This window comes from Ursus arctos, unplaced genomic scaffold (genome assembly GCF_023065955.2).
Source record: "Ursus arctos isolate Adak ecotype North America unplaced genomic scaffold, UrsArc2.0 scaffold_11, whole genome shotgun sequence".
Lineage (NCBI taxonomy): Eukaryota > Metazoa > Chordata > Mammalia > Carnivora > Ursidae > Ursus > Ursus arctos.
The window spans coordinates 62,613,182-62,637,464 of NW_026622775.1; the positions used below are offsets into that span (position 1 = coordinate 62,613,182).

A 24,283-nucleotide genomic window follows, 5' to 3' on the forward strand; every position below is an offset into this window, starting at 1 on the left:
CTCCCCTTCTCATTGCAGAGTTGCTGTCCTGGAGGTCTCTAGAGAGACCCTCTCTGCCCAGAACTGGGCTGCAAGGAGCAGAAAAGCCCTTGGAGGCAGCAGAATGCATAGGGGACATAGCAATGCTGGGAGACACAGTGACACTGGGGGACACAGTGACATTGGAGGACACAGTGACAACAGAGAACACTGACATTGGGGACATGGTGACAGTGGGGGACACAGTCACCCTTTTTTCCCCTCTCAGTCCCTCAGTAAGGGCCAAGAAGGATGTGAATTATCACAAGTGAAAATGGAAATCAAGTGGGAAGAAAAGTTAGTCCTGCAGGAGGACATGCCTGGGTAACAGCATCTGGCTGCTGCAGGGATGTTAGTGGGAGGTCTAAGAAAGCGGCTTAAAGGGATTAGTTGGGAGGCAGGAGTTTGAAGAAGCTAATTATAAAGTTTGTACCAGAGATGAGAGAGGATTATAAGGCCTCTTTGTGCACCGTGATTTTGAAAATGAGAGGAGTTCTTTCCCCTGAGATGACTGTGGGTAGATAGAGAGCAAAGGTAAGGAACGAAGATGCCGGCACCACTGAGCCATAAGTGGGCTTCGCAGCTACAGCAGGGAAGACCACCTTTACTTGCAGTGTGCACATTTATGAGGGTCCTGCTGTGGTCTGAACCACGTGGAAGTGGGAAAGGCTCCTCACCTGACCATAATTCATCAAGTGTCATCTTACTGACAGGATTAAGCATTGCTATGAGGATCTGCGAAATATGGACATTAGTAATCAGTGTGTATTTCCTGGATCCCTGATCTATGCTAAGCATGGGGCTTGGAACCCCAGGGAGTACAGGTTTTCCTCCCAGGCTGGGGGTACTTGGCCAAGAAGGATACAGGCCTGGGATATAGGAAATGTCAGGGGAGTTGTACTGAAAAATGGGGGTTACCCCAGACTGGGGGATTGGGGCAGGCTCCACAAAGGAGGGAATCTAAGGCAAGGTGCAGAAGGACGGGGGTTACCATGTGGGGAAATCCTCAGTGCCAGGAGGCCAGATAGGAGTGGAGAGTTCCTATGGGAAAGAAGCAGGAGCTGAGGCTCAAGGGGGCAGCCAGAAGAAAGCCTGAGAGACCCTCAAATTGTGAGATAACAAGCCTGAGCTTCTTCTGCAGACACTGGGGAACCATTTGAAGGGTTTGGAGCATAGGAAATGCCCAGGTAAAAACAGGGTTTCAGGACAACTTGGCCAGCAGGTGCACAGAACAGAGCATGGCAATGACAGGAAGAGCCTGTGGGAGGCTTTTCCAAAGTCCCGGGCAAGACAATGGGGCTTCCCTGAAGTGGGAATAGAAATGAACAGTTGAACGAAATGGCTCAACCCTATCAAGCCTGGGCTAAGCCCTCAGTCTCCTATGTCGATGGCAGCAGGCTGGGGTACTCTCCCATAGGGTCCATCATGCATCTTCCAAAGACTTTGGAGGGATGGGAAGAGGGGGACATTCTTTTTACTTTAAAGCAAACATCACCATATAATAAAGACTTGGTGGCATTCTCTTTGGGTTACAAGACTTTTTGTCTATACTCCTCCCTTGGGTTACACATGGGACCTCGCACTACTATGCAGAGTGAATATGGCTGCATGTTACAGGTGGGATCCACTAAGACACAGACTATGTCATTAACCTCCTGGGTCACACAGGTAAGAAGTGGGGGGTTGGGATTTGAATTCACATCTGCCTGGTGCCAAACCTTTGGCCTTCCTTCTATTCCATCAAAATGGATTAACCAGCTTCTACATAGCTGAGTGGTATAAATTTGGGATGGTCTGGAAGCACCTCTGTAAAAAAGGGAGAGAGGAAAAGGAAACTCCCCTGGGTTGGTCTCTGACTTTCCTCTTCCTCTTATCCATTCCAGCTGCCTGGGCCTCTCTGCCATGAACAGCACCTTGAGGGATGCCCAGGCCCCCAGCCACCGTGAGTGCCTCCTGCCTTCCATGGCCCGGACCCCCTCTGTCACCCAGGTCATGCCAGCCAAGAAGATAACCTTCCTCAAGCGAGGGGATCCCCGGTTTACTGGGGTTCGCTTGGCTGTTGACCAGCGCACTTTCAAGAGCTTTGGTGCTCTGATGGACGAGCTCTCTCAGCGTGTGCCTCTCTCCTTTGGGGTGCGTTCTGTCACCACACCCCGGGGCCTGCATGGCCTCAATGCCCTGGAACAGCTGGAAGATGGTGGCTGCTACCTCTGCTCTGATAAGAAGCCCCCCAAAACACCCAGTAGGCCAGGCTGGTCACAAGGGAGAAGCCCATCTGCTCAGCAGTCGAGAGATTTTGAAAGTCAGTATGAGGCGCCAGGAACATCCTCTTCCTGCAACGGTCCTAAGGCCCCAAGGAGGATAATGCTGGTTAAGAATGGAGACCCTAGATTCCAGCAGACAGTGGTTCTCAGCCATAGAAATACAAGGAACTTGACGGCCTTTCTCAGCAAAGCCTCAGATCTTTTGCACTTTCCTGTGAAGCAGGTATACACGACGAGTGGGAAAAAGGTAGGCTGTTGGGGTATGTTATTTCCTTTAAAAAGCTCTCTGGACCTCAGATCAAAATACTTAGATGGAATGGGGAGGTTATTCCTTACAAAGAGGCACTGATTGCCCTGCTACTAATAACAGGTGAATTAAAGGAGTGGAAACAAGCAGTCAATTAAACAAGCAATTATTGTTCGTATTTTGGTTACCATTTAGTGAATGCTTAGTGAGTGCCAGACACCATGCCTTGCACACTTTTATTATTTTCTTATCCAATTCTTCTATTATCCAATACCACCTTTTTCAGTGAGAGTTCAACGTGCAGAAAACAAAAACTCCTCAAAGTACCTTGAGCAGAAAGTAATCTAACGCAGGACATTAGGGGATTCCCAAATCTTTGGACAGCTGGAGGCATGAGCTCTAAGATGGGTCTACAGGAATAGCTCCCAGCATTCTGCAGGAAGCTACGACCCTGCTTGAAGCTACTGTGATTATTGAGTTCAAGAATACTTCTCTGTAGTGTCATCCAAGTTTATGATGTTGGGATCAGGAAACAGCCACAGCTGCATATTGATATTCTTGACATGCAGGAGCACTGAGGTGCCAGGTTTAACCTGCTGCCTGGGCTGCTATGGCCTCCAGGTACCCACACATTTGCACAGCAACAACAACCAGAAGCACAAAGAGATGGTGTCTTCCTCACTTGCTTTCCCAGACTTGATCAAGTGCATCTAATTGATGGAGAGCCCAATCTGCATACAGCCAGAACTGGGAAGAAGGCTAGTGAATGTAATTTTTGCCTTTCCAGCTCCTTCAGAACATGAATGTACAGCATAGGTGCATGGGATGGAGGTGGCTTGATCTAATCAACGTGTCCCCATAATCTAATCCTATTACTATTTAACGCTGTATACACTATTGTACCACTACTTAAATTGACAAGCAGCAGCTATAGCAGCGTGTTCCCACCTAAGTATGTAGCTGTCTTTCCTACAATAAAAAGATATTAGCGGGGCACCTGGGTGGCTCAGTTGGTTAAGTGACTGCCTTCGGCTCAGGTCATGATTCCAGGGTCCTGGGATCAAGACCCGCATCAGGCTCCCTGCTCAGTGGGGTCTGCTTCTCCCTCTCCCGCTCCCCCTGTTGTGCTCTCTCTCTCTCTCCCTCTCTCCCTCTATCATATAAATAAATAAAAATCTTAAAAAAAATATTCACCTTCCCCCCAGAGTCACATCAGCACTGTACCATCCATCCTCTGGGCACAAGCCCACCTCTGTAGCCTCTGTCTTAAGACTTAACTATCAAGTCACCAAAATACCTTTTTTTTTTTTATGACATGACTCCAGATGGCAGGCTAATGAGTAATTTTTATTTTCTTTTTTTAAAATAATATTATTTTATTATATTATGTTAGTCACCATACAGTACGTCCCTAGTTTTTTTTTTTTTTTAAGATTTTTTATTTATTTATTCGACAGGATAGAGACAGCCAGCGAGAGAGGGAACACAAGCAGGGGGAGTGGGAGAGGAAGAAGCAGGCTCATAGCGGAGGAGCCTGATGTGGGGCTCGATCCCATAACGCCAGGATCACGCCCTGAGCCGAAAGCAGACGCTTAACCGCTGTGCCACCCAGGCGCCCCACGTCCCTAGTTTTTGATGTAAAGTTCCATGATTCATTACTTGCGTATAACACCCAGTGCACCAAAATGCCTTATAAAAAGTGCTAGAGGGAGGCAAGGGCAAAACATAGAAAATTGATTCATGCCTAGCAGAGTTGCCAAGAAAAATAGGTTATCTACTGCAAGGCCATTGATGGTATTAGGTTTCCTTCTGCTGTCCGTGTTCCCATTGCCCTCTGCCAGCCCCTCAGCTGAATGTGGTTATGGATATGGTAGATTGGCTGGACCATTTCCACCATCTAAATTATACTGTATTTACTATGTGCTAGCATGTGGTACCTCATTCCTGTGGACTCTGAGCCCTTGGAAGTCCTTCCTGAGCTGTTGTAGCCTTGTGTTAATTTTTACCACTGAATATGGCAGCCACAGAAAGCACTCAAGGGATTCCCTGGGCTATAGATGACTTTTTCCTCTACCCTTTTTGCATAAGAGCAGCCCTATTCCCCCCCTTTCCCTGACCCTATTTGCATGACAGCAACCCTATTCCCCCTAACCAAGTTTGAATAGGATCCAAACTCTCACTCTGCGAAACCCATTATGGAATCAATCATCCATTCAACATGGAACTCCCCTTGTTGCCTGTTGGTTCATTGTTGCAAGGATCCCCATATGGCCAAGTGACTGTCTAAACTTTCAACTTCACTGACCCGCTGTTGTGTCTCCTGGTGAGAACATTTTCCCTTGGACCCAGAGACCTCCAAGCTATCAGAGCCTGAAGTTGTTGGGATGGGAAGCAAAATGTTTGTAGCTAGGTCACAGGTGTAATAGTGAGAGGAGCTGCTCATATTCCCACCCCTTAATTCCCGGGTATCTGTAACCTGTGGAGAAACAGCGCTATACTGTATAGTGCTTGCCAGTCCAGAGCACATATCACATCTTGCAAGATAATGCCTCAACATTATAAAGTGATTCCTTTCAACTAGTGCCCATAGAATGAGCCACCATTCTCTAAGTTATAGCTACTTTTGGGTGATGGGATATATGGCTACACAGTGAATTCCATGGGTGTTCGTGCACCGCCTCTCCTCTTTTGCTATAAAATGAGTTCTTTGGATAGAAGTAATTTTCATGGATTATGGCAATATTGAATGATGTATTCAGTAAGTCCATGGATGGTAATACTGGAAGGATGTGGACAAGGAAGGAAATATATATTTAAAATTAGTGTCTATTCCAGTGAATCCACATTTCTGACTCCCCATGATGGAGGGGTTAATGTCATTACCTTCCCATGAGATGGCTGGCTGGGTACCTCAAGGTATGCGGCAAATCACAAGTGTTTTGGCACAAGTTTAGCATGGATCTCTGCTCTTGGAAGATTGGACCCTCAGCAGACATGGCAGTCAGACCCACATGAATGAAGTACTTTACAGTTCTAGTTCATGTTTACTTTGCTGCTCTGTTCATGAGCCAATTGAGCGCACCTTGGGGTGGTTGGAAGAATGACTAACATCCATTGAACAGGTCATTTGTCCACATGATTATCGCCTTCTGGCGAGCATTCAGTGGGACACAAATGTTCTCATTTTCTGAGCACATTCTGGGAGACCCATTTACAGATTCTTCTCTAGAGTTCCCTGTCACCAACCCTCCAGTCTTGTTCCTTCCAAGGCTCTGATTGTCAGAATGAACTGCTAACCAATGCTTATGAATTGCCATAGAACTTCCTGCCATTGCTCCTTCCGTGAAAAGTAGCCAGTTAAATAACATTGTCCCTTGTACTTTCCTTCCCCACTGCCCTTTATGGTCTCCCACGTGGGTCTGTAATGGTGCAGCAGTCAACTTTTGACTTGTGTCAGCATATCCTGTGAAACCATCTGAAACCCAGAATCAAATATTTTCTTCTTCAGTTAACTGGTCATAGGGAACTCCCTCAGGAAGTTGTAAGTGTGTAGGCAGGAGAGATGGCAATGCAGCAGAAGCAGGAGAACTAAGAGTGTGGCTCATGCAATTTACTTATGCCTTCTGTTCAAATGTCTGGAGCCTGAACTAGAACATGTCATCACCTCCTGATGATGGGGTGCTGCTTTGCACACTTGATGTACAGCTTGATGGATCACACAATGGTCATTTCAGCTGTATTTAAACAACTAGAAAAATTGGTTTCTGCATCTCATGTTTGGCTACAAGAGAAAAGAGATTCTTTTTTAGTATAGTAGAAGCACCCCGGTCCTCTGGCCATCCCTGAACTGAGAGTTTAGACCTTGAGTTTGCCATTTTCTTTAAGTCAGAGAAGCCAGCCTACTCCATAGTCCTTGCAGCTCTCATTCTCATTAGAAGGGTCTATCATGGCAGCCAGTGATGGTCAAAGTCCTGCTCTCAGTAAGTGATGCATTCTAGTGTCAGAGGTGATCATCCAAGAACCTGTTTTATCACTTTGTGTGGTAGGCCACCAGTGTTCCATTGTAACCAGATTATCACTGCCTTCAAACCCAATCAGGTCAGATAACTAATCCAAGACTCTTATCCTTGAGGGTCTACTGCCAGCAACAACCTCTGATACTGTACATTGATTGAATCAGTCATGATTGAGTATAGGAAACAGAAACCTCTGTAGGTATCTTAAGCATTAAGAAACTATACACAGAGAGTTTTGTGCTTAAATATTGGAAAGCTGGAGGATCATAGGCTAGGTTTCTGGAAATAATTCCCAGAATATCACAGAATTGAGCCATCTGGGTAGATACCTCTAACACAATCAAGCAAGTGGGTTGTTGGGGTGATGTCCCCGGAAAAATTGTGTTCAGTATCAGCCCACCATTGCTGAGGTCTGGAATCAGGCAGGGCATGTACCACTGCTATCTGTTGATATGCAGAAAGTTGGTGACTGGGTACTGGAACAATGAGTGTGGCTTTTGCCATCTCAGCTGCACATGCCCCTTTATGCCTTTGCCTTTTTTCTTGTGGCAACAGTCAAAAGCAAAAGAAAGATGGGTTCTACTTCACTGTCATTTCTCCTACCTTGTTCAAGTGCATCTAATTATTGGAAAGATTTCATGGTTAGAATTCTAGCTGCAAGGGAGTCCAGGAGATATATAGAGAGCTTTGTACACTCTGCTGTACTGGAAATTACACCAGAAAGAGAGTAAAATAGAGGTTGACTAATCTAGGACATGATATCTCCTGCACAAACTCACAAGGCAATTCATGTTATTATTTCCCTGGTATAGGTAAGAAAATTGAGGCACAGAGGTTAAGTAATTTGCTCATAGTTGCATGGCTGGCAAATGATAGAATCAATATTAATAATGTCAGAGTCATAATGTAAGAAAACTCCTGAATTACGGCACATTTGCTATGTACTAGTGTGTGCTACATGCAGAAGATACAGTAAATAAATCTAGGTCCCTACGTTCAATTAGCTACAGTTTAGTGGGTATGGAGAAAGGGAAAGAGCAGGTACAAAAATAAGTTAATTGGAGAAAAAATATTAATGTATTTTCATATAGACTTAATGCAGAACTATTAGAGTTTCTGTAAATAAATTGGTCTCATTGTTCCCCAGGTCACGTTGTGGCAGGATTATCAGTTTTTAGGTCCTCAACTAGGTGAACACTTTCAATATACTCTCAATAACTCTTTTTTTGTGTGTGTGTGGATCCTAAACCTTGACCTCTTTCTAGATTGGGAACATTATTTAGCCCTGAGTTTTTTTCCCCCTTGGAAAATTCTGATTTCCTGGAAGTATGACTACATCTATAAATTGATAGACTTGGGTCATGTTTGTATTTTTGTGATGCATTAGAGCTCTAAATCAACAAAGAAATGTGCTTAGTTGTTTGAAAGAAACTTCTAATTAACTAGGTTGAAAGAGATAGTGTACAGCTAATTTAATGTCATTTGTGAAGAGAGAATGCAAGAATTCTCTTTTTCTCATTTCCTTGTTAATGAACATACACTTCTAATTTGAGAAAATAAAGAACTGATTCAACCCTTTGAAGATAAAACTAAATCCCCCAACACTGCCAATTACAATATAATGTCATAAATAGTGCAAAGTCTCACATGTGTGGTAGGGGCCTCAGAGCCATGTGAGATTTTTCTGAAAGCAAGGACCTGTTTTCTGGAATGCAATGTTGCCTGCTCAGCATCCAGCCCAGGATGTCCTAGGGTGGGTGGGAAAGGATGGCAGGTGGGGAAGGAAAGCTCTGGGCAGGAGCCTAGGGAATAAATGGAGGAACCTGTAGAGAGAGTGGCCTTGTCCTTCTCTGTTCCAGAAGGGCTGAAAACAGAGGTGATGGGCTCGAGATTATACTGGAAAACACAGATTGGACCCAGGAGAGAACTCTTTGCGAGAAATGAGTGAGACAGTGAATCAGATCTCCATAGGGCGGCTGGAGGCCCTTCTGCTTTGGTTGCTTTTATTTTATTTATTTATTTATTTATTTATTTATTTATTTATTTATTTATTTAAACATTTGTTTTATTAATTAATTAATTAATTTTTTTTTCAGTCTCACATCACAGGGATTGTTTCTCCTTTTTTTTTTTTTAAATATTTTATTTATTTATGTGACAGAGAGACAGCCAGCAAGAGAGGGAACACAGCAGGGGAGAGGGAGAGGAAGAAGCAGGCTCCCAGCCTAGGAGCCCGATGTGGGACTCGATCCCAGAACGCCAGGATCACGACCTGAGCCAAAGGCAGACGCTTAACGACTGCGCTACCCAGGCGCCCCCCCTTCCTTTTTTTTTAAATAATAATATTTTCTTATTATATTATGTTAGTCACCATACAGTACATCCCTGGTTTTTGATGTAAAGTTCCATGATTCATTAGTTGCGTATAACACCCAGTGCACCATGCAATACGTGCCCTCCTTACTACCCATCACCAGCCTATCCCATTCCCCCACCCCCCTCCCCTCTGAAGCCCCCAGTTGCTTTTAAAAAATACATATTCTGGAGGGTGCAAGTGTGGTCAGGGAAGCAGGTCAAAGACTTCTTGAAGTGATTTCTACCTGAGACATCCAGAAAAACCCCTAAACCACACAGGCCTTATACCAGGTGGAGGGAAGGGTACGGGTAGAGAGGAAGGTCATGGTGATAGGACCTCAGCCCCTGGTTAGTTATGGAGGTATTATGGCAAGTGGATAAAATCAGGATTTTGGGGTGAGATGTGCAAAGTTCAGGAAAGGGCCAGAGTGATCGGATTCTTCCTCTTTGTCTCCCTGGGCAGAAGATGGGTTCTACAAACCAAACCTCCTAACTCAACATTCTCCTTCTTCAGGTGGACTCTCTGAAGGGTCTGCTCCACAGTCCCTCAGTGTTAGTATGTGCTGGCTACGAGTCTTTCAAACCACTGGCAATAGAAGATTCTAGAAGATATGGGACTGAAACTTTATCTGGGCAGACTCCAAGAAACAAAACCGGTGAGTTAGTTTTGGAGTTTCCCCAGTTTTGTTTGCTGGATAGTGGTGCAGTAGGACTAGGCAGATATCCCTTCAAGATAATTTTAAAAACCTGTCTTTTGCTCCAATTTTTGGGTATCCCACTTGTTTTGGGTCACCCTTGCCTCTTCCTCTTTCTTACTGCCATCAACCTTAATTGGGTTGAAATTTGACTGGTGTGTGAGAGAGGGGAGTCTGGTATTTAACAAGAACAGAGATTAGGAGATCTTGAACTCGAAGTTTCTAGTATCTAAGATAAGCTTCATTAAGGTGGGCATGACATTATGGAGGCAATGGACCATGGGTATGTGACATTTGCATCTTTCAAGAGTCATGAGTCCCTAGACAACAGTAGAAGCCAAATGGACTAAAACTAACAATAACATTGATCCTCCGTCTATTCATCAATCTATATATCCAACTGTATGTGTAACCCTACAAAAAGCCTACTATGTGCCAGAGTGTAGGCATTGTTATTTAAAAACACATTATTTTAAAGGCATAATTAACAATTCCAGGTTGAAATTTCCAGCAAAATCATCAGAATGGAAATGGGCAAATTTGGTGAATAAACAAAATAATATCCTTTGTGAAAAGCTGCTAAGAAATGACAATAATGGTTTTGGTGATCACTGCATGCCAGGTGTTAGAGGTACAAAGACCTGTAAGCCACAGAGCCCCCTCTGGAGGAGCTCTCAGTTTCATTAGGTGCTTACGGAAGAGCAGACCTTGTTGAAACCTGTCCAGATGGACTCATGTTGTGGGATCTGTTCTACTGCTGGCCACAGGCTCAGCCTCCCCTAGACGTTTCCTCTTGCCAAGCAAGAGGAGATGAAATGAGAAAGTACTAAGGGCTTCATTCTTTCTTGGGATCACTTCTTTCTTCCTTCAGTTGGCTTCCTTTTCTTCTCCTTGTCACGGCTAGGGTGCAAGCTTGACTATCAGGACTTGCTATTGTGTGTCCAGGTCCTTCCTTGCAATCATTTATCAACCCCAAAGCTTGATGAGTGTTAGGATGAGAAATCACCACTAATAATTGCAAAGCATTTTACAGTTTACAATCAGTGCCTATGCAGGTGCTTTTTGATGTTGCTTCCTGCACTGGGGGTGGGAGGGAGCAGGGCCCGGAGTTAGCTCTGGGCACTGCTCCTCTGCCTCCCAACTCTGTTGTCTCTTGAGCACATACTTGGTGCTAACAACTCTGCAGAAAGTTTTATATGCATTGCCTTGCATCGTCAAAACAAACCTACCATTATTATTTTACAACTCAGTAAAGAGGCTCTGCCAAAAACTACACAGCCAGGAAGTGGCAGAGTTGAGCCTGAATTCAGACTGTAACTTCATCTCACTGGGCTTTGCTGGTTCACAAATTGCAGACTGGATAGTCATTCTAGAATGGTTTCTGTCCTTACTTTGTGGTTTTGGGGACAGCAAGGGTGTTTAAGAGATGAAAGCCTCATGACTAGTCTTTATTCTCCGACCCTGAAGCTCCCCTTAGTAGCTCACTGTCTTTCCTCTCTTCTCTTACTTTCATTGTGTGCCAGGAAGCTGGGGGCCAAAGGCCAAGCAGAGTGTGATCCACTCAAGGTCCAGGTCGGGCAGCCGGCCACGGCGGTTTTCCTTGCTGTCAGAGAGGTCTGGTCTCAGCAACCCCCCGGTGTCCCTGCATTGTGCTCAGATGGGCCCTGCTCTTGACGGACAGCCTCAGGACGTGCCTGCCCAGCTCGGCCCATTGGTGGCCAGTGACGATGTTGAGAAAAAGGTCCGCATGAACGAGGATGGCAGCCTGTCTGTGGAGATGAAAGTCCGCTTCCATCTACTTGGCGAGGATGCGCTCCTGTGGTCCAGGAGGGTGGGGAGGGCCAGTGCCCTCACAGCAGCCAGTGAGGAGGTCCCTGTCCTGGGGGAAGTGGACTCCTTCCACTGTGTGTGGGAGGACCACCCTGGGGGCTCCTCGGAGCCTGGGGCACAGGGACGGGGGCCCTGTGAGGCAGGATGTGAAGAAGCCCTTAGCCGAAGCCGGTGGCAGCCAGGATCCAGGTATGAGATCTGGATGAACCCCCTGTACTCTACCCAGGGAGAAGGGACGGCCTCTCAGAGGAGATCCAGGCTGACCCAACACTCCCATTCCAGGAGGCCCTGTAGCCAAGTGTTCACCAGCAGGAAAAGAAGCAGCAAGGACAGTGTCAGTCCTGCCTCCAGTGACAGAGCCCCCAAAGACTCTGAACCAAACTCCTCCTGCTGCTCCAGGTCTCCGGAGGGCAGCGTGGGCAGCTGCGACCTACATTCAGCCCCGGGGGCTGCCTCTCAGAGGGGAGCAGAGTGGGAAGCTGGCAGCCCATGCAGGATTAATGAGAGCCCAGGTCCACAGGGAGCAGGGCAGGGCAGCAGGGAGCGCCATTGCTGCCTGAAGCCCCAGACCCAAGGCTCAGCAGGTGCTCTTTCTGACTCCTCAGGGAGTGCTGGGTCTCACGAGGAGTCTAGTGAAAGGGGTGAAGAGCACCAGGGCTGCCTGAACAAGACAAGGGCCGTGACTACTTCCTGGACAAAGGCCACTCAGGGGGAAGGCCCCAGTCCTCCCACGGGGAGTCCCTTGTCTTTGAGGCACAAGGACTCACAGGCAGAGGAGAGTGGACAGGGTATCACACACTCCCAGGCTAAGGGTAGGTCTGGGATAAGACCACCCTTGGCTCTAGGTCATTCTGGCTCTGGGGACACTGCAGAAGGCCATTCTCCACCTTCTGCCTGCGCTTCAGTCCCAGGCAGGAGGAGAAAGAAGGGCAGAGCCAGTGCTGTGTCCTCACCTAGCATTTCTGGCCTCAGCCGAGGGGCTCAGCTAGGCCGCTCCAGGCAGCACTACACCCGAAGGCACACCCACTGCCCATGTGACTCACCTGTGCCCAGGCAGATGCCGGGACCTCCCAGCGGAGGCAGGGCCCATCCAGATGGCCCAGCGCCACCCCTCTCTGCAAGCTCACCCAGCGCCAGGAACCAGGCCTCCCAGGACATGGGGCCATCCTCCTCTGCTTCTCTTCATTCCCAGTATGCACAGGGGGTCAGCAGTGCTCTCATTACCCCTGTGAGCAATTCTGGTTCTGCTTCCGATTTCTACCCCCCATACTCTCCTTCTGCTGAGACTGAAGGGGACCCTGAGTTCAGGGCACGCTCACCAGCTCCCACACCTTCCAACATATCAGACTCTTTGAGCAACCAAGCTGATGGTCTCGACAAAAACTCAGGGGGTGGCATTCCCAAGCCTTCCTGGCCTTTAGTTGGACAGCCCGAGGCAGGGAGGCCAGGAACCCACCGAGGCTGCTGCTGCTCAACGATCAGCACATCCCTGTTCCCCGGGACCCCCAGTGATAAGACTCATGCCCTGCAGACCTCCCAGCCACTGGGCAGCCAGGGGCCCTTCTCTGAGGTCTGCTTGGTATGCAGCAGATACTGTCCCACTCCCCCAAGGACATGGCCTTTTGTCAAGAAACACCTTTTGTGCAGCAGCAGCCCCGGTGCTGACTGGGGGCCAGGTGGGGGACAGCTGAGGGAAGGCAAGCTTGATGCATGGCGACCGCGGCCCCCTGGCTCTCAGTCAGGGGCAATGGGGAAAGCAGTCAAAGCCTCGAGAAGGGGCAGCTCCAGCTGTGGCCTCAGGTCTGGGAGAATATTCCACGGGAAGGTGGCTGGTGGAGGGGAAAGCCTGGAGGGGCAAGAGAAAGATGGCAGAATGGCACTGGGTGCTCTGCCCCGAGCCTCACCAGATGCTGTGGTCCGTGAATGGCTGAGCAACATCCCAGAGGAGCCCATATCCATGAAAAGTGAGATGGTGGGTGAGAGTACAGATGTGACCGGGGGTGATCCAGAAGGCCCCAAGGAGGACCCTGTTGACAAACATTCCCCAGCATGTCTAGGGGAGCCAATGCAGGTCAGACAACTGTCACATGAAGGGGCCGCCAGTGAAAAAGCAGAGCCAGTGACTGGTGAAGCTTGTCCCAGGTCAGGACAGGGTCTTCCTTGTAGTGGAGTTTCCGAAGACCCCAGGGAGCCTGGGTCAGGCAAAGGCATGGCCGTGGACTGTGGTGTGGGCCCTTGCGTGCTTCCGCACAAGGTCTCTGCCTCCATACAGATTATGAAGGCACTGATAGGCTCCAAGCGGGGCCGGCCCAGCAGCCTGCCCGAAGTGTCCAGCGCAGCAGGCAGGAGGCTCAGCCGCTCTGCCCAGGCCCTTATCACATGTCTAGCTGGACTCCACTTCTTTGATGAAGACCTTGGGTCTACCACTGGCCAAGTGAGGTTCATAGACTCTCCTCGGTACCAGGAGCTCCTGAGCACCTTCCAGGCCCTGTGGCCGGGGTGCGGCCCCAGGCGAGGTGAGCCAGTCTCAGGCCTCTGGGAGCTTGGCTGGTGCCAGGCTCTGCCAGGCCTCAGGTCCAATATCATGACTGAGGACCTCACTCCAACGTCCTCATCTGGCGTGGATGTCGGCAGTGGCTCTGGAGGCTCAGGGGAGGGCAGCGGACCCTGTGCCATGGAGTGCGCCCTGGTCCCTGAGAGCATAACGCTGCCCTTGAAAATCCCCTGCCAGAGGCCTGATTCTAGAACCTCCGAGAACCAAGAGGATCCAGGAAACCAACAGCTGAGTAGTTCCACAGCCTCTTCCAATTCCCAAGCATGGGCTTGTGGCAGCAGAGAAGATGAGGCAGAGAGAAACAGTAGGGGGCAGGTGCTGGGCAGTAACCTGGACCAAGTAGTTGAAAACACAATGCAAGAAGAGGAGGTACCATTAGAGAAAGTCAGAGAAGAAAAAGAAATAGCAGAACTGCAAGGAGAGGGTGTCCAGGGATTCCCAGAAAAGGGAAGAGTCATGGGACAAGAACTGTCAGAGGCTAACTCTCAGGAAGGGGAGGGTGCACAGGAAGGTAAGAGTACACAGGAAGAGGAAGCAGGAAGAGACCCTGCCTCCACTATACTTTGCCCTCTAGGGAAAAGAGAGAAACCCATAGAGCTCCCTAGGAGCCTCAGCGAGAAGGATGCAAATGCCAGTGGCCCCAAACTTGAGCCTGGTTTGGAGAAGTTGTCCAAAGCTGCTGACACACACCATGTGCAAACCCAGGCCAAGTGCACCCAGGGGCTTGGAGAGACGAGCTCTTCTGCAGCCCGCAGAGTGTCTCTGGACCCTGATCCCCTCTGGGTGTCCAAGTTGCTGAGGAAGATGGAGAAGGCCTTCATGGCCCACCTCTCCAGCGCCACAGCTGAGCTCCGAACCCGCTGGAGTCTACAGAACAACCCCCTGCTGGACCAGATGGTAGCGGAGCTGCAGCAGGACCTGGGCCGGCGGCTGCGAGAGAGCACCGAGAACGAGCTCCGGAAGATCCAGAGCCGGGCAGGGGGCAGGACGCCAGGGCCGGCCCGGGAAGCCCTCAGGTGGGAGATGTCCCTGCAGACCGAGCTGCGTAGGCGCCGCCTCCAGGGCCTGCGGCACCTCTCGGCCTTCTCTGGGCAGGCTGGAAGCCCAGGGCCCCTCTCCTTCCCCGCAGAGGAAGAGGCATCCACACTCAGCGGAGCCCTGGGGACCTGGCTGGTTGGGGAGGCTGAGGGGGAGGAGTTTTGTCCCTGTGAGGCCTGCATGCAGAAGAAACCGATCCCCACGTCCCCGAAGGACACAATGGGGGCATCCAGGGCACCCATCAGAAAGGCCTTCGACCTGCAGCACATTCTGCAAAAGAAGAAAGGGGGGTGTGCTAGTGGGGAGGCCGCTGAGAAGAGAGGGATGGAGCCCCTTCAGGGGGACCCCTTGGGGACAGGGACTGTCCAGGATGGAGGCCTGGAGCTGGGATTAGACCAGGACCCTGGGACAGAGGGGGCTGAGGGTGAGAGCAGCCAGACCCTTGGCAGAGATGGAGACCCCCCAGGGGGAGAGGAGGAGTCAGCTGTTCAGGAGAGAGAAGAGAGCACAGGTTCCGGGCAAGGCAATGGCCCAGAGGGAGCAGGTGGGGAGGAGCAGGGCTCTGGTGGGAAGGGAGAAAACATGGAAGAGGGCTCTGGGGCGGATGCCAGTTTGGAAGGTGAAGCCTCGGGAGGAGGTGACCCAAGTCCAAGAGGACAGAACTATGGTGTCAAAACTGCAGAGGCCCGGGAAGCTGAAGGAGAGGGGCAGCTAGAGTCAGGGGGAGGAAACCAAGGGGAGAAAGAAGGTAGCCCGCAAGTCGGCTGGGGAAAGGGTCAGCCAGGTGAGACTTCTGGAAACAGCAGCCCAGATCAAGAGGGGAAGCCAGCACTGCCCCCTACCCCAGGTGGACACAGCCCTTGCCAAAGGTCAGGCTGGAAAGCAGGCCTCGCCTCCTCCAGCATATCATCTCTGGGAAACTGTTCTCAGCTCTCTCAGAAAGGCTCTGAAGAAAAGCCTTTGAACGGCGACATGAGGAACATTGAAGAGGAGTCCAAGGGAGTACCTGGTCCAAAGAGAAAAATCACAGGCATGCATCCGGAAAGCTCCACTTCTGAGCAAGAAGGGGTGCCCTTGGGCCCAAGGTCTTCAGAGCAGGAGGCAGATGAGGCTTCTGGCCTAGAAGCTGAGAAGGTAGTTAAAACTCTTGCTTTCACAGAAATGAGGTTTGAAAACCTCACCCTGGACAGGACAGATGGCTTTGGCCAAGATGACTTAGATTTCTAGAAGTCCAGCTGCAAGGTGGTCATGAGTCTGTTTTTATTAATACTTTGTCTACACACCTGAGTGTGGCTCGGTGCCCTGGAGATGTGCAAAGAGCATGGAGAAGCATCAGGACTTGCCAAGGACACAGCCACGCTATCCCTGGGTTTTAAATTCTGGAGCTTCACAGGGCCCCGCTGGCCAATCCCATGCACCGTGTGAAAGAGGGTTATCTCAGATCTGCCCTGTTATCCGAAGTCAGCTGGACCCCTCCATTTTCCTGCTGAGCCCAGGAGGATGGAACTGACTGGAAATGTTCCAGGAGAGTTTTTGTTTGTGTGTTTGTTTTTGGTCTCATTCTTTTGCCTATTGATCTCCAGTTATTTTTCTCCTTGGCCTCTCTTGGCATTCACCTCGTTCGACTTTGAGGTGCTTTTTTTCTAGTCTTGAATATATTTGGCGACTCTGCAGATGTGACTACTTGGAAGACACGGATAAATTCAGGGTTATTAGACAAAATTTGTTCTCAGCCCCAAAGTCCAAGTGTACGTCCTTAATTCATATATATATTGATGAATATACATAATGGTAATGTAAAAAATTGGGAAAGGCAAAAAAAAAAAAAGCAGGAAGAAGGAAAAGCAATCACCCATTGTCCCATCACTTGGGGATGACTAATGTAGCAGTTGCCTACTGTTCCTTCCCAATTTTTTCCTAACAATTCCACAGTTGAACTCATCCTCATATGCTTCTTTTTTTTGATTTAACAATATAAGAATTTCGCAGATTTATCTCAAAATCTTCACAAAATTTTTTTTCATAAAACTATTTTTAATGCCTGAATAATTTATTATGCAAATATAAAACACTTTACTTCACCATTTCCCTAGTGTGGACCATTTAGATGGGTTTCATTATTTTACTTTTTTCTTAACATTTTTCTGCCCAAACCGCAGGTGATTTCCCTAGAATAGATTCCCAGGCGTGGAATTACTTAGCCAAAAATATCAGCTTTTTTCGAGGCTTTTGATATTGTGCTGCCAAATTGCTTTTCTAAAGGTCTGTATGAATTTATATCACCTAGCCCACCACGCGCTCATCAGTGTTTGGTATAGCCATTAAAAATGAGAAATCTTTTGCTAATTTCATGGGCAAAAAATAGTACCTGATTTTAATGTGGTACTATTTTTGATATATTTGATTGCTAGTGAGATTAAAGAGTTTTCTATGTTTATTAAAAAGCTATTTGCATATAAATTTTATGTGTAAGCCTTTTGCCCATTTTCAACTGGGATCCTAGCTTTTTTTTTTTTTATGAATTGATTTACCTGTGCCCTTTGTAACTTTGTGTTAATATTCTGTTTATCATTTTTGAGATTTAAAAAAAAATGCCCTTTCTCTGCATCCTGCCACAGCAAGCTTTGGACCGGACCCTGAGTAGAGAGCTCCTGATGGGGCAGAATTTCTTTGACTGGTTCTCACCAGCGTTCCCCTTCATACATGACCATTTGGTGTTTTCAGAATTATTAAAGTGGAAGTCGATGCTACAAGGACAGGTATTGCCCCCTGGTTGTTTAAATGTAAATATTAATAATAAAAAATAAGTAAAAATAAAAATAAGTGAAAACTTAAGAATAAGCCAATGTTGGGTGTAGGCTGTGTCCTCATGCCTATAGTCACCTGTTGTTTCTAAGTGCTGGAGATGTTCTTAATAAAATCTGATGTGTTGTAAAGTTTTCTGTGGAGGTGATTCTTTTTTAAGATTTTATTTATTTATTTATTTTAAAGATGGGGAGGGGTAGAGAGAGAGGGATAAGCAGACTCCATGCTGAGCACAGAGCCTGACTCAGGGCCCGATCACAGGACCCTGAGATCATGACCTGAGCCAAAATCAAGAGCCGGATGCACACTCAACTGAGCCACCCAGGCACCCCTGTGGAGGTGATTCTTTAAAGTGTTTACATTAGAAATACACACACGCGCACACACACACAGACACATGCACTGGTGCCCTAGTCAGAAGCCCTCAGTGGAACAGATTGTATTGTGAGCTTGGTTTAAATGCGGTGATATGCAGAGTTGTCCAGAACTTGTCACTATTCATTGACATGACGTATACACCACGCACCTCTTCTGTGGCTTGAGGTCCCCAGTCATCCCCTAAGAGATGTTCCAACCTTTGTGTTTCCTAATCTGACCTCCCCAAATGACAGAGACTGCCATCCCTGGCACTCACTGACGGGGCACTCCATTAAAATGGTGTTGTCTGTCTCTGATCATGAGAATGCAACAGCATGGGATTTGGAGTTGCGTGACCTAGGAGCTCAGGTCCCAGTGCTAGCACCCCATTGTCAACTGTGAAAGGACTATTTCCCTCACTGCATTGCTGAGAAGTAGATGAGATAACATATGAAACTTCATTGTACTCACGTTGGGAAAATAGCAATATTTTCATTAGCACTGCTGTGTTCTCAATGCCTGTTATGCGTCAGTGACCACATTAGATGTACATGGTCCCAACAAGTCTGTGAACTAGGCAAGTCCACACTGTCACCTCATGTCACAAATGAAGTAACCGCAGCAAGGAAGACTTTCATAAACTTCTGCGAGCTTGCGCAGCTCATTAGGGGCAAAGCCAAGATTTAAACACAGGTGTTTCGGAATCTAAAGTCCCCATATTTTTTCCATTGTATCATATTTTCTTCATTTCGATTCAGGCCCCATAAATAAATAACCTAGCTAAAGGTGATCAACACTTTGTTGAATGAACTTACTGCAAAATAGTTAAGACTTAGAAAAATAAATTAGATGGGCTCGGTTTGCTTAAGTGATTGCATTATGTCCTTACTTATATACAGATATCAGGAGCTGGAGATTAGCTGGTTTCATAAAGCTAAGAGTTAAGCTGGAAAATTATCTCTCCATAGGATTCTCCTTTTAGTTATCTGCCTTAAGCTCCCAAATATTTCTGCCCTTTACCTTTGAAAAATCATTGTTAATGGAAAACTCTATGTTTTCTTCTCACTTGGAGATAAAGAATTCAGGGCCATCCCCGAAGGTGGGGCTCTTCGTGTCTCCTCCCTCACCCTTCTCTCTGTAGCAATCATACTGCATAGGTAGCATGGCTCGGGCCTCCACATAGCATCTCGAGAAAGTGTTGGCATTCCTCTAGTCTTAGCCTGAATCCATGATTCCAAACTCGATTCATTCGTCAAAGCGATGCCAAAGTCCTTATAACATTTCCAGCCAGGGATTTCTCCTTGAAGTAAGTTGGAGAGAGAAGTGAACAGTAGTAAAAAGAAGCCAAGCTCTTCTCCCCAACCTGTTGTCTCGCTGGTGGGGATCAGAGGCTCCAGCTCAAAAGGACCATCTTTCGGCGGCTGGGAACCAAAGACCCCCATGTCCAGGTCCCGCACCCAGAGATTCTGACTTTATTTGTCTGATTTAGAGCCCCAGCACAGCTTTGTTGTCAAGCTCTCAGATGTATACAGTGTTCCACCGAGCTGGCTCATCAGTGACTTGGTCCAGCTTCCTTTTTCCAGGTGAGAAGACAGACCCATCCCAAAAAAGGGAATTGCCTAAGCCCAAAGAAGGGTAAGTGGGCACACTGAGACCAGATACCATATCTCACTTCAGATGCCTCCTTCCCAGAGCTGAGAGAGGCCCTGCAGAGGAATGGCGCAAGCAGCAAATCCAGCGCCTTGTAACCCAGACCTACGCTTATCTCACCTGCATGCCCACCCACCCTCTTCTTCCCCCCAGTTCCCTGCATCTGAGTCTGCCCCTGACACCCAGGCTTTATATCCACAAGGGCCCATCTGAGGTGTCCAGGGAAAAAGTAACCTGACCTTCATCTGTGAAGCTCTCCAGGCAGGTGCAGCTGGGAAGGGGACTCATCCTGCGAGATTTCCAAACAAATCATAGGCCAGGGTTTCCACCTAGAGAACTTCATTCAAGTGGACAGTTCCGCTCAGAAAATTCTGATTCAGTGTGTCTGAGGTGGACTCAGGAAGGTGCGTTTTCACAAATCCCCAGAGGAAAACCCACATACCTGCCTCTCCCCCACTGCCCCTGCCGAGTTGACTCCTGCATTCTGTGATTGGGCCATCCCACCAGAACTTGGGTTCCTCCAAGAGGCTGCGTACCTCTCCCCAGCCTTGCCAGCCCACCAGCCCCACCCACCCCCGACACAGTTTTCCTGCTCTCCCTCATTCTGTGGTCTGCCCAGGGGACAGTGTAGGTCAGCCACAGCAACCTTTCTCTGCTTCCCTCTCTGGAGAAGCAATTAGGGTGGGTAAAGAGAAATCTCCCTCTGCTGGTCCTTTCACCCACCCCCAAGCCACAGATCCAGAGGCACAGCTTGCAGCCCGGGGGCCCCTGGTTGTCTATGGGTCTCACCTGGGGCAGACACAGACCTGGGCAGCAAAGGTCCCCGAGCTCGTGCCCTCTCACTAACCAAGCTATCCCCGGCAGAGGGACCCACACTTGTTTCATGACTTCCACTGGAGCTCCCCCAGGTCTGGTCTTCTTAGTTACTCAGCCCAGGGTCTTCAACCCTTGGTCTGGTGGCGTTCCCAGCATCTGAGCTGAGTCCCAGTATCCAGGAGGAGAGGGCAATTGCCTCATGCTGCTCCACCTCAGGGCCGGTCTCCGCTTTCCCGTTGCTTTCATACCCTCACCCCAGAGGCACTTTTAGACCTTCACATGTGCCTTCATTCCTACTGGGGTTTACAGAGCCCTACCCACAGCCTCCTGGGTTTTAAGTTTTTAGACTTGATTTGTGGGTGATCATAACCCAAGGTGCCCAGTTTGTTGATGAGAAGACCGATCAAAGCCCCCACAGGTCAGGAACATGACCCAGCTGCTGCCATGCCTCCCCCACTTTCATCTATACCCTCCTCCCACCTCAACCCACTGGCCTGCACCACACTCTTGACCCTGAAATCATAGGTAGTGGCCTATATTCCAAACAACGTGGTGTTTTTTAGACATCGTCTTCCTGATTAGTAGGGCTCCCACTCCTAATGATGTCCCCCTGGCTCCTGACAATGTCTCATCCTCATGGCCCCCTGCTAGTGCAGCTCTGGTGCTTCCTCCATGGCCTGCAGGTGAACCTGAAATGCTGAGGTTTCCTCATGCCAGCCCACTGCTCTTCTCTTCTCTTCATCTCCCTGAATGACCTCACTCACTCTTGTTGCTGCTCCTAGTTTTGGACTGATGACTCCCAAATCTAGGGCTTCAACCCAGGCATATCCCTGAGCTTCCAGGCCGTACATTTTCCTCAGGACCAAACACTCAGAGCAGAACTCACCTTCTTTTCTCAGCCTGTTCCTCAGAACTGGAATCATCTCCATCCATCCCAGACCCATCCTCCCCAACCACACCCACACCATGGCACCACCACCACCCATCCTAGATTCATCTCTTCTTCCACCAAGTCCACCCAGTCCTCTTTCTTTATTCTACTAAAACTTCCCAGGCCTACCACCTGCCTCCTAAGAGGGTCTCCCCATTTCTCACCTTGCTCCACTCAAGTTTATCCTCACCATGGCCACCATCACCTATCTAAAAGATAAACCTCACCCTGTTACTTCTAGTTATAATTAAGCAAGAGACTCTCATCACCCAGAATGATGCTCCTGGCTGCTCACAAATTACCCTCCAGATTATTGACTTATCTACCACAGGCCTTTTTGTTAATGACTTGGAAAAATCTTAAGCTTTTACTAAAGTATTTTGCTAAAGCTTTGGAAAGAGGCCATTTTCTCCCTATATGTTTTCCCAGAACTCTGACCACAGCGTGTTCTTGCCTAGACTCTCCTTGAGGCAGCACTGGAGAAATGGCAGAGTACAATGGTTAGTGGTGTGGACTTTAGAGGTGGACTGAGAGGCTCTAACCTCACCTCCACCATCAGTCTCCATTTACTTAACCCCCTTCATGTGAAAATCAAGGAAAATAATAGTTTTACTCACCTCCTGGAGTTGTTGAGATGGTTCAGAAAGAACACACAAAGCAATTAGCACAGTGCTTGCTCACTGGAAAGTTGTCAATAAATACTATCAGTTGTTGTCACTGTTATTTTGTACTTTTCATTCAGCAGATTCAGCTATGTCAGTCCAAGAAAAGCAACTTGTAGCATTTTCATTTGGGGAGTCAGGGAGCTTCCCCTAAAACACAGGCTGGCATAGTGCTGTTGGAGGAAAGCACCATGTGGGTAAAGTATGGACCCATCATATGAGCAAGAGGCCCTTCCAGCTGGGCAGTTCAGGAAAGTACCAGGAGGATATTGACACTTGCCCTGGGTCTTGAGGGATGAGCTCTGGTGTAGAGAGGGGAAGGGAAGGGCATTGCAGGTGGAGGTGATGACAGGAGCAAAGGAACAGAGAGGTCATACATGGGTTTGGATGGTGAACAGTGAATAGCCAGGATCTCTGGAGCCAAGCGTGAGTGAACAGAAAGAGTGTGGTCATGTATACAGCCCCATAGTGGAGGCCACTTGAATCCCTTGGCTCCTGACAGCCCTGACCTTTGGCCAGAGGTATTCAAACAGCCCTTAGATCAATTGGGCCTGCTGTTGGTCTGCATTCCAGTAACTAGACCACTGTCTTTTGGCTGGGTTTGAGTCCTTGCCTTGGGAATTTTGCTCTGTCTGGGGCAACTTTCCATGGAGGGTCTACCTTGCTCTTGAAGGTGCAACTTCCCCCTCTGCCCAAGATAATCTGTCATCTCTTATAGCACTCCTAAGGTATATCAGGCAAATACAGGCTTTTATGTACATTCTCCACCTTTAATCCTTGCCACAACCCTACAAGGCTATCATATTGCCATTTTGTGGATGAAGAAATGGCTTCAGAGCTAAGTTGCCAAGGACATATGGCTAGTAGATGCTGAAGTTGTGATTTGAACCCTAATCTGAATCTCCCAAGCCTGGGTTCGCTCTTCCACACAGCCCAATTCTGAACTCCATGTTCTGAGCATCCTCTTGCCTCATATCTCCTGGGCTGGTCTTCAAGCTCCGCCATCTTCCCTTGGAGGCCCACTGAAGAAGCAGGCCAGGGTGACTGCACTCTGCTGGGCTGCACCTTTGGCCATGTTGCCATCCTGTCCTTGGTTTGCTGGGCTGAACCTCCAGGTTCTCACATTTTGTCCCAGCCAGTGTCTCCCCAACCCAGGGCCCACCATCCTCCATTGCATCCCTGGCACCCCCACTGGCCTGTCCCTGATAAGGAACAGGGAACCTATGGTTTTCCAACTGTGGGCAGCCTTGGAAAAGCATTGAATGTTTTTGTTTGTGACAATGGCTGGGGGCACTAGTGAAGTTTGGGGTACAGGGGCCAGGATGCTAAACACCTTGCAACATGTGGGCCAGTCCCACACAAAGATGGGTGGTCCCACCGCCACCACCATGGGTATTATTATTGCTGCATTTTACAGTTGAGGGCACTGAAATCTGAGAGCACCATGGCTTCCCCAGAGGCACAGGGCTAGGAGTGGATGACCATCCCTCTCCTGATTTCTGACTCTTCCCACTCTCTCCCATAAAGGATGAGATCACTCCTAACATTCCTGGCTAGGGAGCACCCTACCTCAAGGCAAAGGGATGAACTGAGTGACCTTTCAAAGCTCCATCAATCACAGTCATTCTGGGAAAAGGACAAATCTAGCCAGGGACAGATACTCATTGGGTGCAACGGATGGAATGGTGGGAAGCGTAAGAGTTGGAAAGTGATTCATTTTCTTGGAAAAGGCTGAGCCCCACATCCTCTTTTGCTCTGCCCCAGCATGGTGAGCTTTTTCTTGCCCTGTGGGAAACAGGTCCTGACAGGACAGGCAGCTCCAGAAAATGTTGGGGACTCAGAAGTAAAGAGAATGCTTTATAGCTCTTTTGTTCCATGATCAAGGAGCAATTATCTTTCTTTCCCTCTTTGACCTCAGCCTTCCAAGCGCACCTGACCTTCCCAAATCCATATCAGAATCAAACCCACAAAAAGTTCTGAATTTAAGGGATGGGGGAAGGAGATAAACCATCTACTGGATAAATTGAGTTTCTCCCTTCCTGGGC

General features: G+C 48.4%; 1 protein-coding gene across 1 annotated transcript; it reads left to right on the forward strand.

Annotated features, from left to right (window-relative positions):
• The first annotated feature begins 1,920 nt into the window (after positions 1-1,920).
• On the forward strand, positions 1,921-24,117 carry RP1L1 (RP1 like 1). Its single transcript, XM_048212222.1, has 5 exons — positions 1,921-2,529; positions 9,415-9,556; positions 11,119-16,151; positions 23,656-23,704; positions 24,047-24,117. The coding sequence occupies exons 1-5, from the start codon at positions 1,921-1,923 to the stop codon at positions 24,115-24,117; spliced, it is 5,904 nt and encodes a 1,967-aa protein (XP_048068179.1).
• The last annotated feature ends 166 nt before the right edge of the window (positions 24,118-24,283 follow it).

Excerpts from the sequence above, each read along its gene's own strand:
- RP1L1 (XM_048212222.1), top strand. The coding sequence starts at position 1,921 with ATGAACAGCACCTTGAGGGATGCCCAGGCCCCCAGCCACCGTGAGTGC. Across the intron at positions 2,530-9,414 it reads ACACGACGAGTGGGAAAAAG|GTGGACTCTCTGAAGGGTCT; the intron begins GTAGGCTGTTGG and ends CTCCTTCTTCAG. Across the intron at positions 16,152-23,655 it reads CTGGCCTAGAAGCTGAGAAG|TTGAGGGCACTGAAATCTGA; the intron begins GTAGTTAAAACT and ends TGCATTTTACAG.